Here is a 17,193-nt window from a genome sequence, read left to right as displayed (position 1 = left end):
TACAAGTCTCCAACTGAATACATTTATTATATATTACATAATATTTAGAGTGATGTTTCTCGCGCAATATCAATATCGCTTTCCTTAACTGCTACCTAATGAATTTTTTAGCCAAAGCTTTGGGAGTTTATGTTTTATTCGACTCCACAGAATATGTGATAATCTCTGAGATTTTGTACCAAATTTTCTGTCGTTTTTTAAAATTGTATTATATTTTCTTAAGTGTTTGTACGAATGGGATTCGCCAACTTAATAACATTCTCAGTCTCCGTCCATTCCAAACCCCAGACTCATGTAACTAATGGCTTCCAACTAAATCTTCATAGCTTAAATCGAAATCGCATAGAGCAACAGGAATATCTCATGGTTGTCCACCTTCTGTCATTCGCCAGCCAGGCTGGCCAGAAGCTCCTCATCGATGCCATCCCCCGACGATGGCATTCCCGCCGTGATACTCAGGTTGAGGAGTCCATCGTTGCCAGGCGGGGGAGGCGGGGCCGGCGGCTTGGCTTCCGGCTCCGTCAATGCCGTCGAGCTGGCAGCTCCTCCTCCGGTTACCGCGGATGATGTGCCCGCTGCAGCCAGATCTGCGCCGCCACTGGGCGTACTGCGTCCACTGGCCGTGCTGCCGCCGCTCCCGCGCTGCGACAGCTTCGGAATCTGAAACTTGTTGTGCAGTCCCTTGATGAATCCCTCCATGCTGGCGGCCATCGTCGGAGAGGCGTACTGCAGGATGGTCATCATGTCGGTGTGATGGTCGAATCGCGGCGGTGGCTGCGACATGGAGCCGCTGAGGGCCGGCGAGACGGCTCCCGAGGATCCGCCGGCCCCCGCCGAAGTGGAGGCGGACTTGCGCTGTGCACCACCGCCACCACCACTGCTGCCGCTGGCCAGGGCTCCCATGCTGGGACGTCGCCTGGGCGCACTGTGCTCCTGAAAGGAGTTGGTGCTGTTGCTCTTGGTCAGGGGAACTCCTCCGCCGGCGCTCGATCCGCTTAGCTTGCTGCTGAGATTGCCCGAGGAGTTGGCCTTCTGGAAGAGATGCTTGCTGGAGGAGGATGTTGCTGCGGACGAGGCTGCTGCGGTGGCCTTCTTGGAAGCGGGACCACTGTTCACGCCCGGCTTGAGCCCAGTGTGCTGCTTCTTGGTGGAACCGGAGGATCCAGCGGAGCTCATCGCAGCAATGCTGCTGCTGCTGCTGCTCTTGGATGGCTTCGCCTGGCCGCCGGACGAGGAACTAGAACCGGAGACGGAGCTCTTGCTGCTGCCCGTCTTGTTGATGGTCAGCTTGAGGCCCTCCTGGCTGCTGGGCTTGACCATGTACTCCGTGGAGGCTCCGGCCGGAGTGCTGCCTCCGACGGAGGAGTCGCTGCTGCCCCCGCTGGTGGCCAAGCCGCTACTAGTTGCCGCTACTCCCGGCTGTTGCTGTTGCTGCAGCATTGTTGCTGTTGCTGTTGCCAGTGTTGCTGCTGCTGCTGCTGCTGTTGCCGCTGCTGTTGCCGCTGCTCCCTGACCCAGACTCCCTGACACTCCCGCCGAGATTGGAGGCGCCAATGACGCCGACGAGGCCGCTGCTCCCGCTCCCGCTCCCGCTGCCACTGTTGTTGTTGCTGCCGGGATTGTTGGCGCTAAAGCTGCCGTCGACGTCATCAAACTAACCTGACAAAGTAAGCATGTGGTTGTGTGTGTGTGTTAGGGAACAAACGAACCAAAAATAAACCAGAAAATAACCAAAATTATAACAATCAAAAGGGGAACATCACGTGTGATCAGAAAAAAAAGTGGATTAAGGGTTTAACAATCCCACCAAAAAGTGGGAGTGTCAATGTCGTATGGCAAGAAAATACAGATAGAGAAAAAGGAAGAGAAAACAAGAGTGGACCCCATTAGTAATTAGCTTTTAAATCAGTTGGAAACTAAGTTACCCCATTTGTTTTAAGGGAATCTAGTGCGGAAAGTATCGGAAAGGTAATTAAAATTGTACAAGACAAGGGTCTCACAATCCAGTTAAGACATAAGGTAAACTAGAAACTACTCTAAACAAATAGGTAAAGCCTATGCTAATAAGCGCAACTAAGATACCAATTAATATTCAAAATTAATAGTCAGAATAGCACAGTCACTTAAAATTTTTTATCAAACTCAACAAACAAAGAACAACCTCAAAAACGATAGGAATTTACTTTGGTTTAGGTCTTTTTGCTCTGTAGAAATATAAGAGTACACCATGTTCTACAGGAATCATGCTAGGCCGAGCAGTACAATACAAAACAAACAGATTAAATATATACGTACGTGCTTAATGCAGGAAAAAAGGGGTTAGAGCTTGCGAATTGGGAATATTGAGTGTTGGAAAGGCCCCATTACCGTAAAAAGATTTGGATTTGGTCGAAAATAAAACGGATGCAGCAGTATATGACAAATAATAGGATAATATATATTTACAAAAATAAGAAAAAGGCAAAACGAGACACAAACAAAAATAGTAATAGTTGTAATAGTAACAATAATAATCATTTTCAACTACAGCAAAGGTAGGCGAATTACAAATCGTTTTATAGCTTAGATAAATACAGCATTTGCATTAGTTTAAAGATAGTTTCGCTCTGATTTGATTCTGCTTTGGTTAGGAGAGGTGGCAGAGAGTCAACTACGTGTTAGTCTTCCAGTGGGAGATGCTGGGGGAGGGTTGGTTGGTTGGTTGGTTGGTGTGGTGTGGTTGGTGTGGAGCACTTATAATGAAAACGGACTTACCGCACCTCCCGCCATGCCCTTGCGCAGGGCACTCAGCTCCAGTCCGGAGGCCCCCGCTCCAACTCCGACTCCAACGCCAGCTCCTGCTCCCACCACCACTGCTGCTGCCGCTGCAGCAGATCCGCCCGCTCCCGCGGAAGCCGCATAGCCGCCCAATCCTCCGCCTGACGCCAGATGCGAGAGACTGGCCACCGACTTAAGCTGCTGCTGGGAGGATTTCAGGGCGGCCACTGCTGCCGCCACACTGGCCGGGGAAATGCCTCCGCCAGATGAAACAGCTGCCGCTGCTGCTGCTGAGGATGAAGTGGCAGTGGAACCAGGTCCGGAGGAGGACTTCTCCTTCTTCAAGCTCTGGTTGCTGCCGATGGATCCACTGGCGCTCGCTAATGGTGGAATTGGCGGTGGTGGCGGCGGTGCTCCAACGCTGGCAAAGGAACGCACCAGACCGGGAGTTCCTCCGGGTCCCGATGAGACGGATGGTCCCGATGCGGCGACCCCCACAGCCGAGGCGGACTTATCCCCCTTGGGACTCAGAATGGTGGCGGCTGTGGCTGCGCTCTTCAACGTGGACATGCTGGGCTTGCCCGAGGAGCCATGTTTGGGCGAGTGTGTGCCGAATGGCGACTTTGGGCTATTGGAGGCGGTGTTGTGTTTGGGACTGCTGTAGACGGGCGAGTGTTTGGGGCTGGGACGTGCTGTTGGCACTCCGGCCATGAGGCCCTGTCCAGCGCCACCTGCCTTGGGCGACGAAGGAGGGCGAGGAGAACTTTCGCACCACTCCACCAGCCGCGGAAGCATCTCCGCCAGCCGCCGGCGAATTTTGGCGGGAGTATATCTTCTCTGGCGGTCCCATGGGCGAATCGTCGCGCTTCTTTTTGCGTTTTTTCTCCTTTTGCGTGTCGGAGGAACTGCTGCTGCTTGAGGACGACATGGAACTGCTAGAACCACCTCCACCTGACGTCGAGGAGCCGCTGCTGCTGCTCTCGTGGGGTCGCTTGGCGGCCACATTTACTCCAGCCGAAGTGGAACTGCTCTTTTTCGACGCGTCCTTGCTGGGATCCTTGCCCGTAATGGGCGTGATTGTTATTGTCGTCGGTGCGGCACTGGACGAAGCCGTCACGCCCCCTCCGACAGCAGCCTGGGCGTTCAGTGGGATAATCTCAATGCCTCCCGTGCGCTGAACTTCAACGCCGGGCACTCCTCCTGTTGATCCCGCCGACTTGCCATCCCCTGGAATGGGTGTGATGCTGACACAGTGCTTCAGATTCGGAGTCTTGTCCTTCCAGATATTCTTGTACTTGTCGGCAATGTCATGATCGCTCGATTTGGCGGCGCCGGAGGAACTGGAGCTACCGCTGGCCGAGGCGCCACTGGTCGAACTGCCCGATTGGGGATCTGTTTCGCGCTTGAGATTGATCAGTCCAGCGATGGCCGCTGCAGCGGAGGTGGAGGCGGCAAAAGCATCCGCTAGGGATCGCGATTTGGCGTCCATTTTGAGGTTGCTGATGTTGGTGAAGCCACCTCCGGGCAAGCTTCCATCTGGCGGCGGTGCCGTGTCCATTGCGAACTGATTGAAGCTACTGCCACCGCCAGACGCAGTTCCTCCGCCCATGCCTCCACCTCCGATTGCTCCCGAACCCGAAGGCCCCGCTCCAGGGCCTAAACCGCCATGTAGTTTAAATTCATGCTCCTCATCCCAGCACTTTAGCAGCTTATAGATGACCATCGGAATGGATACCACTTTGCGGACGGTACGGGTGAGTTTTTGGGACAGTTGCTCGTATTCGTTGCTCAAGCAGTAGACGCTGCACGTGGGCTGACCGTCTTCTAGCAAGAAATCCACCGTGGCCAGCGACTCCTCGTACGGATGCTGGAGTTCTACAGTGATTTGGTTGAAGGAGACGGCTGTTACCTCCAGTATCACAGTGCTCTCCATGTCTGCATAAGATGAGATGAGGATGAGAAAGGAAGGGAATTAATGCATACAACTTACCATTATACTGCTTCTGCTGCTCGCGAACGCAGCTGGCGAGCAGGGTGTAGAACAGGGCCTGCTTTTTAAGGAACTTCACGATCCGCGGAACCTGGGCGGGCTCAGTGAAGGGCAACGAAGACACCAGGGTGCCTTGGAGCTTCCGATTGTCTGTAAAGAAGTAGCAGTGCGTCTCCTTGGGCAGATTTACATACAGGCCGCGTTGCGTGTTCTTAATGGCCTGTTTGGAGGCCGTCTGTACAATCAAATTCAGCACTGTAGTGGGCGGGCTGGGAGGTGTAGCCGTGGCATCTAGCCCGGGCAGACCAAGTGCCTTCAGGGACTCCAGGCACACGGGCATCGGCTTGTTCAGCCGCAGAACATACGTGGCTGGCATCAGCAACGAGTTGTTCTGATTGAGTTGTGCGTATGTGGGAACCTCCAGACCCGTCTGAGCATCGCGTACCAGGGTCACTGTGGGCAGGGTCTGCAGTTTGTTGGCAGAGGAGCCCTCCAGATTTACAGTGGCACTCAGGCCGTGACTGCTGCGCATCACCTGATCGATGGAGAAGTCGCCGCTGGCCTGTTTGGGATCACCCTCGGGCAGGTGCAGTGGCGGGCAGAAATATGTGAGTTTCATGGGATGGCCACCGCGGCGGGGCAGCACCAGACCCACGGCCGAACTGCTCATCAGGGAGTAGCTGTCGCCGGAGTGGCCTTGCAGGTGCAGCTGGTAGAGGCTCTGAATGTCCGTCTCCATCGCCTGGAGCGCCACAAACGCCTTCTTCTTCACCTTGGGCTCGGCATTCAACTGGTAGATGGAGGACAGGCCCTCCAGCTGGACCGTGAAGTCGGCAAAGTCGCCGGACTTGAGGCAGTCCACCAGCTCGCTGGACTGCTGCTCTATCTTGCACTCGTGGTGCACCTTGACGTCCGACAGGCTGCCAGCGGCGTCCAGCAGGATCTCCACGTAGAACATGTCCGTCGAGATGAAGAGCAACTGCTGGTCCTCCATGAACTTGAGGCCCAGTTGCCGCGAGAGGCTCTCCAGGCGCTCCACGAGCCCATGCCGCGAGGTGACCTTGATGTAGTGCTGCAGCTTGTCCAGCGCCGACTGCAGTGTGGCCTTGCAGAGCGGATCCAGTGGGTAGTGCTTCTCGATGAAGTACATCCGCACCGACTTTTTGATCTCCTCGTAGCTCTTCGGCTTGCTCCGGTACTTGGCCCGCAGCTTCTCCATCATCGTCTCCTGCTGGATCTGCTTGTTCTTCTCCTCGATGCTGGGGATGTGGCTCCCAAAGCCTTTTTCAAAACGTGTTAGTGGTTGCGGAAAATGAATATAATGGTATAATTAGTGGGTACTCACCAGTCCCAGACGCCTTAGCATTGGATCCGCTCATCTTTTTGGCTTGCAGGGAAAACGTTTACACTTACTGGTGCATTGGCATATTCAGCAAGCAATCGAGGTTTTTTAAAACAGTCGCGACCACTAAATATGCAACTAAATTCTCTTTTTTCTAAGTCTCGATCATGGGGAAAATTTTTCAACGCCTAAACAACAAAATGGCTGTCCTTTCTTCACAGTGGCCAAGAGGAAAGCATTTCAGAGTGGTTGCGAACTGGCCACACTATTCGTCCTCAGTTATTTTTAACTTAATAAGGGTATTCCCTTAATGACCAATTCCCATGTACCATTCACATTAATTAATTCGGGAAGTGCTGGGTTAGAATATAAATTTATATTAAGGGACTTTACCAGAGTAAACCACGAAAAACTGAAAATTTTAAGATTTTTTTAAAAAAGAAAGTACTTATAAGGCGAGTTTTCAACATTATTTTAAGATTATTATTGTAATTGTCTATAACAGGTTAATTAATAACTTGCCCATTGGGTAAGATTTGTCAATATTTCATATTTATAAAATATTGGGAAGTGAAGAAACGACGCGTAATGCAGGTTAAAACATTGTATTTTCCTCCGCTCCACCCTGTGACAAAATATAGAAACCTTCAAAATTATAAAATTTAAAGCATTGTTCCACTAGCGAAACAACTGTTAGAATCTGTACCGATAATTACATGAAACTCGCATTACAAAATAAATATTTTTTGTATACTGCTACTTCACTGAGTACCCTTTGCTTAATATTAAAACTATTGCAATTGATACTACCGATAGTTTTAGCGATATTTTATCTGCCCTGGTATTCCATCGCTATCTCTGTTGTTCTTGCATCTCTATTGAAAATAATAACATTTATTTCGTTTGCACATTTCAAGATGAATTTGGGCAAATTAAACGCTGTCAGCAGACTTCCTGCCCTTCGCTTAAGCCAGCAATACTCGAGCGCTGCCAAAGCGGAACTTCCGGCGTCCTTGGTGGATGAAGAGGAACCGGCTTATCCGCAGGCGGTGGACAGATCCGGCCTGCAGCCGCAACACAAAAATGTGCTCTTCAACAATTTGCCTTACCAGGAGGCACATTCCTGGATTCATCTGACCGAGAAATACCAGAGACAGGCATTCGGACGTTATGGCGCCAAGAGCAATGTAAACCCCAAGATCTGTTTCGATTCCCGCGGCGAGAAAGACAACAGGCAGGTTATGCAACTAGAAACGCTCCTGAAAATGCTGAAGAAGAACCGCGCGCAGAAGGCCGAGGAGCTGGAGAAGATCAACGCCCGCGAGGAGGATATTGCGAAGAAGTTGGAGAAGCTGAAGCAGTGGAAGGCGGACCTGCACGCGAAGGTGGCTAAGCGAGAGGCGGATGCAGCGGCGGCCATTGCTCGCAAGGAACGCCTGGTGGAGGAGGTGCGTCGACACTTCGGCTTCAAGGTGGACACCCGCGACGAGCGGTTCAAGGAGATGCTGGAGCAGAAGGAGAAGGAGGACAAGAAGAAGCAAAAGGAGGCCAAGCGAAAGGCAAAGGAGGAGAAGATGATGGCCAAGTTGGTGGAGAAGACATCTGCGTAATGTTACTTTAGTCGCTAAAACCATCTATATAACCAAGGAACTGTTGTCTGTTGCCTACTAAAATAAATGTCCATCAAGAGGTACTTTTACCAAAAACTCGGAGAGATAAAGCCAATTAACGGTGAAAGAAACAGAATCCTTGAAGTATTGAACGTATTTTACTCAGTGAAAAACCATGTAGATGATCAATGATGTTAAATATGTTTACTTGACAATGTCAAGTCGACATGTAAGTATATTAGCGGAGACATAAACCACTGGCGAGTTATTGATAGCATTAAGAATATTCGATAAATAGGACATCGTTAATTTTTTTTTTTAAATTAGTAACATTTTGCAATACTTTGATATTGGTCCAGTCCTTACAAGAAATTCCCACAGTTCCCTTATATATAAATTATTATTTTCTTTTCTTAATATAAACTTTTTTTTATTTATTTTTGAACCCGAAAAAAAATGTTCTTAACAAAAAATCAAATTCAAATCACTTTAAGAAATTTCTTTATAATGAATGTAAAGGAAAACTTTTCTCTACGGAATGTATTTATATTCATTGAATATGCAACTGGATTACCATGGCATGCAAGCTTCTCATTCTACAAAAAATATAACAAACAAATGAAGAGGCCATTGAAACTTGTTGAGCAGGTGCAACAGGTGCGATGTCCTGGCAACGCAGCGTAAACAGAGCAAAGGAGCTCAAGTTCAGCTGTTGCATTGGCAACGGACATGCCACGGAATGTTTTATCGATAGCCACCAATGGACAAGGACCACGGCATAACAAGCAGGAAATTCCAAGAGCAGACAGTCCAGCCAGCAATGTCGCGCTACAAAAGCGTTTGAAAATCGGAAAAACCCAGTGGCAAATTGAGTCAGCAAGCTCCGGCATCGGATAATGGGGAATACGGAGAGTAATGTGACCAGCGGGGTGAAGAAGCAGGCCGGAGTCTCCACCCAGGCCCTCTACAAGTTCGTGAACCTCAAGGGCGGCGGCCTTCTGGTGGACATGATGAAACGGGCCTGCCAGACCAAACAGTTCGCCGAGATCGACCACGCCATCAAGACCAAGGTGGAGCCCTTCCTGTACAACAAGGGTGCGGGTCGCTACTTCCCCATCTCGAAGCTCGTCCTGCTCCGCAATCGGGATCGCCCCCGCACCCGCCAGCTGCCCGAGATTAGGGCACTCGAGAACCCCGATGAGGAGTTCAACATCCACGACTACTGCCCCGAGGTCTCCGAGGCGGAGTACATCTCCAATCCGACCGCCTATCGATTCGTCTGCTGGGATCTGAATGTGAGTGGATGGGTTATATCTTACTATACATACACTTTTAATATATAACCTATACAAGATTGAGTTGAACACCTTTGTCTCATATTTATGGTTTTGTAATATATATTAAGTTTGTAAGACGGCTTAAGAAATCAGACCTGGTTCAGTTAAAACTTCAACCTGAAAATACTTAGTTAATTTTTACATGGGCTAAATTCTTACAAGTATACAGTAGTATATTACTGAGTTTTTCCAAACCACATTTAGATTATTTTGGATTTAATCATTCCATATTTAAAATATCCATTATACATATTTATATATTTTCTTCCATATTTCAGCTCCGTGGTGCTGTGGGCGAGACCATCCTTCATTTGTGCCTGCTTAACGCTTCTTCGTTGCACGCTGATCTTGCCAAGAGGCTACTGAAGTTCTACCCAAAACTTATCCTGGACACCTATATGAGCGACGAGTACTATGGAGAGAGTGTCCTGCACATTGCCATCGTCAATGAGGATCCTGCCATGGTGAAATATCTTCTAGATGCCAACGCAGATGTCCAGGAGCGGTGAGGAAATGGACCATTTCAGATTAAAAGTCTTCTTTAAAAAACAATTGTTTGAGGGATGTAATTTTGCTAAGAACATTATTATTTCCTATTTTTTTATAATTAAAAAATTAAAAAATTTCTGATCCAAATTTTTGAATCTGTTTAATAAACCTTAATAATTTTAAAAGTCTTTAAAACAACTAGCATCTGTTAGATAAAATTACTAAAGTATTGAGAGAATTTTTAAATAGTTTTATTGCATATTTTGCAGTTGCTGTGGAGCCTTTATGTCGGCAGAGGATACAAAGTTTTCCAGGACGGATTCGCCGGATCACGAGTACGTGGCTCTGTGTCCCATGACCAACTACGATGGGTATGTGTACTGGGGCGAGTATCCCCTAAGTTTTGCGGCCTGTCTGTCGCAGGAAGAGTGCTTCCGATTGGTTTTGGCCCGCGGAGCTGATCCCGATTTCCAGGACACCAACGGGAACACCGTGCTGCACATGCTGGTCATCTACGAAAAGATCGAAATGTTCGACGTGGGCTACGAGGTGGGAACGAACATCCACATAAAGAACATCCAGAACCTCACGCCCCTCACTTTGGCCGCCAAGTTGGGCAGAGTGGAGATGTTCTTCCACGTGATGAGCATCGAGAGGGAGATTTACTGGCAACTAGGGAGCATCACCTGTGCCGCCTACCCACTTCTGATGATAGATACTATTAATGAGGAGACCGGCAATATCAACAAGGACTCCGTGCTCAATTTCGTGGTGTTTGGCGATAAGTTGGAGCATCTGGAGCTGCTCGATGGCGTGGTCATCGACTTGCTGAAGACCAAGTGGGACACGTTCTGCAAGTCGCGGTTCTACAAGCAGTTCTACATGTTCGCCCTCTACTTCCTGATCTCGCTCTTCAGTTTTATCCTGCGACCAGGACCTGACAATCAGGACGAAGACGAGGATGCAGCCAACAGCACCACGGTTAAGAATGATCTGTATAGGCAAAATGGGTCCGCCACGTACCATCGTCAAGCTAAGAGGGCTTCTCAGAGCACAGAATACAGTTGAGTATATTAAAGTAGAAGAACAAAAATAATAATTTTTTATTTAAATTTTCTATTTTATATTTAAGTCATGGAACTTATTTTTATAATTAAACATTTATCAATTTGTGTTATAGATTGGAACTGGCAGCATATAAAATTCAACTATATAATTATATATTTTGTATATCTATAAATTTCCTCTAGAAACATTTTGGTTGAACTTTACCGAGTACTATGATCCATCGGAAGTTGAGGTCCTGCCCGCTTGGTGGGAAAGTTATGCCCAGTGTCCCTTGATGAATCTCGAATCCGATTTGGCCAAGCTCCGTATAATGGCAGAACTATTAAACTTTGTGGGAGCTATACTATATCTTCTTGTCGCTTTGCGAGAGGCTCGTTTTCTAGGCCTGAAAATGTTTATTGAGAATTTGGTAAATTATTTAATATAAATTAGAAACTGTAATCACTAATTAAAAATATGTTTTAAGATGACGGCTCCTTCACGGGTAATGTTTCTGTTTTCGTGTGCCCTGATGATGACCATACCCTGGTTGAGGGTTTCCTGTCTCACCGAGATCGATGATCACGTCACCGTTGTGATAATGCTAACCACTGCTCCATATTTTCTATTTTTTTGTCGGTGAGTTTTTGTCTTAAAATTACAAAATTTAAGTAGGTACTTTTAAAAATAAACATTTAATAGCCTAAAAACATAAACATTCAATCAAAAACATTCAATCAAAATTATAATATAAAGAATGAATGTATTTTCAATTGTTTTAGTTTTTTGTAGTGTGGTATTGCTTTTTTTTTTACTAAAAAAGGTTAAAGGTTAGGTTAGGTGTAATGCATATTTAAATCTTTTTTACTATTCTTTCTAGGGGCTTCAAGACCGTCGGTCCCTTCGTGGTGATGATATACCGCATGGTCATGGGAGATCTGCTCCGATTCGTCTCCATCTATTTGGTGTTCGTGATGGGCTTCTCGCAGGCCTTTTACATTATTTTCCTGACCTTCGACAACCCAACGACGCCGGACGCAGAGGATGCGGAGTCCAATCCGATGCCCTCGCCCATGGAATCGATCGTGGCCATGTTCCTGATGTCGCTGACGAACTTTGGGGACTACTACGGAGCGATGGTCTCCACGCAGCACGAGTACGAGGCGAAGATCCTGTTCTTCCTGTTCATGGTGATCGTGAGTGTATTGCTGGTGAACATGTTGATCGCCATGATGGGCAACACGTACCAGAAGATCGCCGAGATCCGCAACGAATGGCAGCGCCAGTGGGCCAGGATCGTCCTGGTGGTGGAGCGGAGTGTGCCACCCGCCGAGCGATTGAAGAACTTCATGCACTACAGTCAATCCATGTCGGATGGCCGGAGGGCCTTGGTCCTTCGCCTAAACATGACCGTAAGTTAAATGTAACTTATGATTAGAGAAAGTAGTTTAATAACCCTTTGTACAGGATGAGGAAAAAGAGGAGATGAAGGAGGTGCAGGAGATGAAGCGCATCCATCAGCGCTTCTCCAAGAAGCGGCAAATGGAACGCGAAGCCCGCGCCCTTCGACGTCAGCAGGAGTACGAGAAGTTCTTCGGCACCGCCCCCAAATCGGAGAGTTCCGATAACAACAACTTTTGAAGATCCATTTGGACATTTGGACAAACCAGAGTCACTTACTTAGTTCAAGTTTTATTGAGCCTTGTTAAAATGTGTTCGTTTTGAGCAATAAATTTAGTCTACATTGCCTTTCACAGCTACAATTTAATGTCTTTGTTACTTAACCAGTTTAATTATTATGAAAATATGGGGGGTATCACAAGTACATCTTTAAATTCATCAAGTAACAAAAATATCAATTGGCCAATTGCTAAAGAATTTCATAAATACATTTTATTTTGTTAGTATTTATTGCAATTTAATTTCTTGAAATTCAGATACTAAGCTACATTTTTTGTTGTACAATAAATACATTTCGACACATGTATTCATTTTTATGAAATATGATTAAGTGCTTTTTCTACACTTAAATAAACAATGTTAAAGAAATTCTAATATATAAAAATGTCAAAACTCTCGAACAGATTTTCAAATCAGTTTTAGCCACAGCCATTGGCAAATAATCGATGACTTATTTATGGGAGCTATGAAAAATCTGTGGCACAAGTGTCGATGCATGCAAACGACAGGTCGCCCCAAACAAACAAATATCAAAATCAAATTCACTCAAAATAACATTTAATAAAATCAATGTGCTTTTGAGGTTCGCCCACCAAAAAAAAAAAGGAACGAAGAAAAATGTCCCACAAAAGCGGTGAACAATCGCCAATTTTGCGATGGGTCCTAGGTAAATTTGCATTTGCTTGTGGGAGGAGTGGAACTGGAACCATAACTCAACGACTAGCACTTTTGCAGCTCTCATGTGCGTTGACAGTTTTAAATCAAAGAGCAAAGCACAAATGCAAACAGAGTTAACAAAGGTCAAACCCCTTAACCCTTGACAGCCCTCACACTCTCAACCCCCCAATCGGCAAAATAAATTGCAAACTTTTCTTTCTTTTGCACTTTGATTTGCATAAGTAATTTACTTTAAACAAACTCTTGAGTATCGGCAAAAGAAAGTAAAGAAATTTTCAGCCAAGAAAAAAAGGCAGTCAAATGTGAGGGGAAAAGAAGTGCGAGGAAAGTCGAATTTCCTTTGAGTTCTAGTGCCAGTTCACCGGGGAATGGTCCATAATTCTTATTTGAATGCTTGTTTAACCATTTTCCTCTTCCCAAAGCCCGAATCCCAGAAGGATTCAACCTGAGACGGGTATCGGGTATAAGTCTTGAGTTTCTTTTTTAAAATTTTTGTGTGTAAAAGAAACATGGCCAGCGAAACAATTACAATAGTTAGGGCCAAATCACAGACGGCATTTAAAAGTCATTTGGCGAACGCCCCTCACCGAAATTGCGCTATAAACGATGTTGCTTAAGGACCATAAACCAGTCCGATTTTCCGGGAACACCGAGAAGGTGAAAAACTGTCCGTTCGCATTACCATTTCGTATTTTCCTTGGCCCATTACCTTTCGGCGCTTTTATTGTTATCGTTTTACAATGTTTGTGTGTGCCGAGGGGCGTAATTAAACAGCTTTCTCAGCCTTTTTTATGACTGGAAATTTCACAAGTCGAGAGGGCGAACGAGATACATATCTAAGGTTTGTAAAACTTTATGACCACCGTTTTCGGTATCCAAATAAATTTATAAATGTGAAGAGTTTAGTTAAAATACATTTGTTTTTGTAAGATTGCACTGATTAAATGGCACATTTAAAACTAAAATAGCTCATACAAATTTATAGCATTTTATTTAATTCAATTAGCTAAGTGTTTTTGCCAAATCAAATAAAAGTCATGTCTTTATACTAAAAATTTTATAAGTAAGAATAAATGTGATTAAATAACACCATGTTTCAACACCTTTTAATCATTATAATCATAATCTTAACTATATTTTCAACAACATAAGAAATTGAACTGTAAGACTGTATGGCAGCATAAGAATAGCTTTAATTCATAACGCAGAAGGTTGGGAAAAATATTTACATTCAGCAATTAGGGGAAGTGGGCGTTGATTTGGCCCAGTGGGCGTGCCCACACCATTCACAGCTGCCTGCGAGGCTGAGGCCAAAACATATGATTACGCAACGAACTCGACACCTAAAACTCAGAGCCAGACTCCGACTCAAAAGGTGCGTAATTACATGGCCAGGACACAATGGCAAAGCCAATCGCCAAAGCTGGGAACATACTTTCTGGCCACACTGTGACACATTCAGATGGTAATTGTTCTCCCAAATAATAATAAAAAAAAAGGGGGTGATGATTTCAGTGGGGGCAGGGTGAGGAGGGGTTAAGCAAACCCCTTTTGTTGTGACCGTCAGGGGTTGGACACCATATCATTAACGCCACACCAAAGGAAAACAATTTTTCCATCGGCTGAGAACTTTAGCATCGATCGAATTGGAACATACTATATACAATATGAAGCGAGAAAAGAATGAGTTGAGAATCGCAGCGGGAACTAAATTGCTCTATTCAAACTCAATTAAAGTCAAGCTGCGGCCCCGAAAATCGTGCTCCGATTGTGAGTGATCCCTGCCCTTTAACACTTTCATTGGGATCGCGAATCCAGCTCCTTCGTCCTTTGTTCGCGATCCTGAATAAAGTCGGTTGCTAAACGCTTCCGGTGCTGAGAAAGAGCGCAGAACCAAAGGATCCGACCTGATGCGATCCCGAAAACGATCCGATCCCACGCATTATCCGGCAACGCTCCCATTGATGTCAATCCTTGATAGCCCTACAATGCAAGGTGTTTCAGGCCTTTGTATCAGTTTATCTGTATCTTTTCAGCCTTCATTCAGCCTTTCAACCATCATCTTTTCTCTTGGGTCTTTGTGCTGCTGCTACAATTGCAATTACGTAATCGTTATCATGATGTGCAAATCGATAAACGGATGTTGTTGTGCCCTCCCTTCGAAAAATCTTCGTCCCCCATTGGAATCCCTCTATTATTGGCCCAGACGAGCGCCATAAAAGTCGTTGGCTTAATTCAAATGGCCGCCACTTGCCGCGAATCTTTTCTGTTTGCCAACTCATAAAGCGGAACTTTTATGGGCCCAAATAGATAGCTTCGGGGTGGTTTGGATGGGCTTAGACAGAGCGCTGAAAGGTCGCAAAGGAGTGCCAAACAAAACGCTAAAGGGACATTTTTAAACTTGGTTACAAATAATATAAGTACAAAAAGACTATTGTGTAAACGGATAACCTTTACTGAAATACAAAAACATATTGCGCTAGAACTAGGAATTTGAAATCAATATAGAAAAATTTGACTAATTGGATTTCGACTTTGGACATCAATTTTGTAATTAAAATTAAAATTAAATATAACAAAATTGTTCTTACTTATACTTGCCTTTTGGAATTCAAATTTGTATGGTTACTTTCTTTTATTATTTACTTATTCTAGTGTTATAATGATCCTTCAGTATTTTTTTTATTTTAGTATTATCACCAAAACATATTTCTAATGTAAATGAACAAATTTACCTTCAATTTATTGATCGAATTCTTGTGTCCCACCTCACACAATCTTCGTCGTTTCAATAATACGCCTCGATTTGATTGAAAACCACTTGAGAACCGAAGGGAAGCGAAAAAAATAAACAAATTCTAGCAACAACAAAAAAAAAACCGCAAAGTTTTAATTGAATTTCCTGAACAAAATAATGTTTTGCCACTTGAGTCTCGCGGGAGGACGCTAAGCAAACAATCAACAACAACAGCCACAAAAACGTTGACGGCGACGCCGCCAAGTCTGAATGACTGACTGACTGATTGACGAACAGATTGAATGGCTGGGGATAGGGCCGAATAGATGGATGGATGGATGGATGGGGCTGATGTGACTTGGTCTAGATATGCATACATACTTGGAGTGAAAATTCAATTCGCCAAATCAAATCACTTGAGTGAAAATGTTGCATTCAGTCAAAGAAAATAAATAGGAAAACACACAAATAAACAAGCGGAAAAGGGGCGGTGGAGCGAAGGTGACTTTGAATTGCTTAAAGAACGCTTTGATCTGCGACAGCATTAAACGCGCTCAATCAAACCCTTTGACTTTGGCGAAACCATTTGCCAAATGACTGAAATTAATTAAGCGAAGAAGCCACAGGAAAATAAATCAAAGCAAAAAGCCCGGCAAATTCCAAAGGATAATTGAAATGGAGCCTGAAAACGGAACGACTTTAGCTTTTTATTGAAGCAAGGTCTCAATTTAAACTGGACTTAAATGTACATCATGACGTTAATATTTTTTATTTAAATAATGGATTCTTACTATTTAGCATTAAGTCCATCATATTATCTGGTTGTCATTTATATGAAGTTAGCTGTGTTTTAAAAACGCTTTCACTTATTAATGTATTCAATTTGAAACGAAAACACATTGTTAAGTAACTTCTTAAATTTTTGTGTATTTGAATTGTGTAATCAAATTATTATCAGAAAATTTTAAAAGCAGAATATATGATTTTTATTTGAATGAAGGTTAAACCATAAATTTTAGAGACTTTTTAATTTTTCGGCACTTAAAAAAGTAGAAGTAAAAATATATAATTGAAAATTAAATAAATTGTTGTTAAAATTGTGTTCATAACGTTTTTCAATTAATAAACATTTATCTGTGTATTCGTTTTTCACCTTTACAATTTATTGTATTTGTTAAGTCTACAAAATTGTGTCTCTAATGAAGTCATAAATCGGTTCAAAAGCCGAGGAGGCGTTAAACATCAATGCAGAAGATTGCAGGCTGTCAAAACGATTCGAGTCGTTATATCCTGGGGGGTTGGAATGGAAAACTGCTTCTGACAGCCGCCCGTCAGGTGGAGTGGACCTCATTTGGCAGCGGTTTTCCCAGGGTCACGCCCATCCGCCCATTAAAACGTTGGTGTTTGGCCCTTGGGCCATGAAACCGCAAGATTTGGACACAAATTTTGGTGTTTTTCGGCAGCTAATCGATGGGCGGCTGTACTTTGGATTGAGGAATCTGATCCAACTGTGCTTGTTGGTCGTA

At 45.0% G+C, this 17,193-nt stretch overlaps 3 protein-coding genes across 5 annotated transcripts; 2 read left to right on the top strand and 1 right to left on the bottom strand.

The window, feature by feature from the left end:
* Positions 1-8: 8 nt before the first annotated feature.
* On the bottom strand, positions 9-6,312 carry LOC128257077 (mediator of RNA polymerase II transcription subunit 1). The gene is given in 5 exon segments (XM_052987880.1): positions 9-1,659; positions 2,755-3,504; positions 3,506-4,692; positions 4,748-6,028; positions 6,093-6,312. Coding segments are annotated over 5 exon segments (4,530 nt in total). The 5' UTR covers positions 6,127-6,312; the 3' UTR covers positions 9-381.
* Positions 6,313-6,939: 627 nt separating this feature from the next.
* LOC128257574 (growth arrest and DNA damage-inducible proteins-interacting protein 1) lies at positions 6,940-7,795 on the top strand. The gene has a single exon (XM_052988638.1). The coding sequence runs from the start codon at positions 7,007-7,009 to the stop codon at positions 7,697-7,699; it is 693 nt and encodes a 230-aa protein (XP_052844598.1). The 5' UTR covers positions 6,940-7,006; the 3' UTR covers positions 7,700-7,795.
* A 15-nt stretch (positions 7,796-7,810) lies between these two features.
* Positions 7,811-12,321, top strand: LOC128257573 (transient receptor potential cation channel subfamily V member 5). Of its 3 annotated transcripts, none has more exons than XM_052988636.1 (8): positions 7,811-7,928; positions 8,219-8,994; positions 9,315-9,541; positions 9,795-10,588; positions 10,776-11,002; positions 11,060-11,211; positions 11,453-11,984; positions 12,040-12,321. In XM_052988636.1, exons 2-8 carry the CDS (start codon positions 8,596-8,598, stop codon positions 12,211-12,213), a joined length of 2,505 nt encoding a protein of 834 aa, XP_052844596.1. In that variant the 5' UTR covers positions 7,811-7,928; positions 8,219-8,595; the 3' UTR covers positions 12,214-12,321. The 3 variants fall into 3 exon arrangements, with proteins under 3 accessions (XP_052844596.1, XP_052844595.1, XP_052844597.1); XM_052988635.1 differs by having other exon boundaries at positions 7,833-7,928; positions 8,194-8,994; XM_052988637.1 differs by lacking the exons at positions 8,219-8,994; positions 9,315-9,541 and having other exon boundaries at positions 7,886-7,928.
* Positions 12,322-17,193: the final 4,872 nt, after the last annotated feature.

This window comes from Drosophila gunungcola (assembly GCF_025200985.1).
Source record: "Drosophila gunungcola strain Sukarami chromosome 3L unlocalized genomic scaffold, Dgunungcola_SK_2 000002F, whole genome shotgun sequence".
In the NCBI taxonomy this organism is placed as follows: Eukaryota; Metazoa; Arthropoda; class Insecta; order Diptera; family Drosophilidae; genus Drosophila; species Drosophila gunungcola.
The sequence above is the reverse complement of the archived record's forward strand: the minus strand, read 5'-3'. Positions and strand labels throughout refer to the sequence as shown.

Excerpts from the sequence above, each read along its gene's own strand:
- LOC128257574 (XM_052988638.1), top strand. The coding sequence starts at position 7,007 with ATGAATTTGGGCAAATTAAACGCTGTCAGCAGACTTCCTGCCCTTCGC.
- LOC128257573 (XM_052988636.1), top strand. The coding sequence starts at position 8,596 with ATGGGGAATACGGAGAGTAATGTGACCAGCGGGGTGAAGAAGCAGGCC. Across the intron at positions 11,212-11,452 it reads TATTTTCTATTTTTTTGTCG|GGGCTTCAAGACCGTCGGTC; the intron begins GTGAGTTTTTGT and ends TATTCTTTCTAG. Across the intron at positions 11,985-12,039 it reads TCCTTCGCCTAAACATGACC|GATGAGGAAAAAGAGGAGAT; the intron begins GTAAGTTAAATG and ends CCCTTTGTACAG.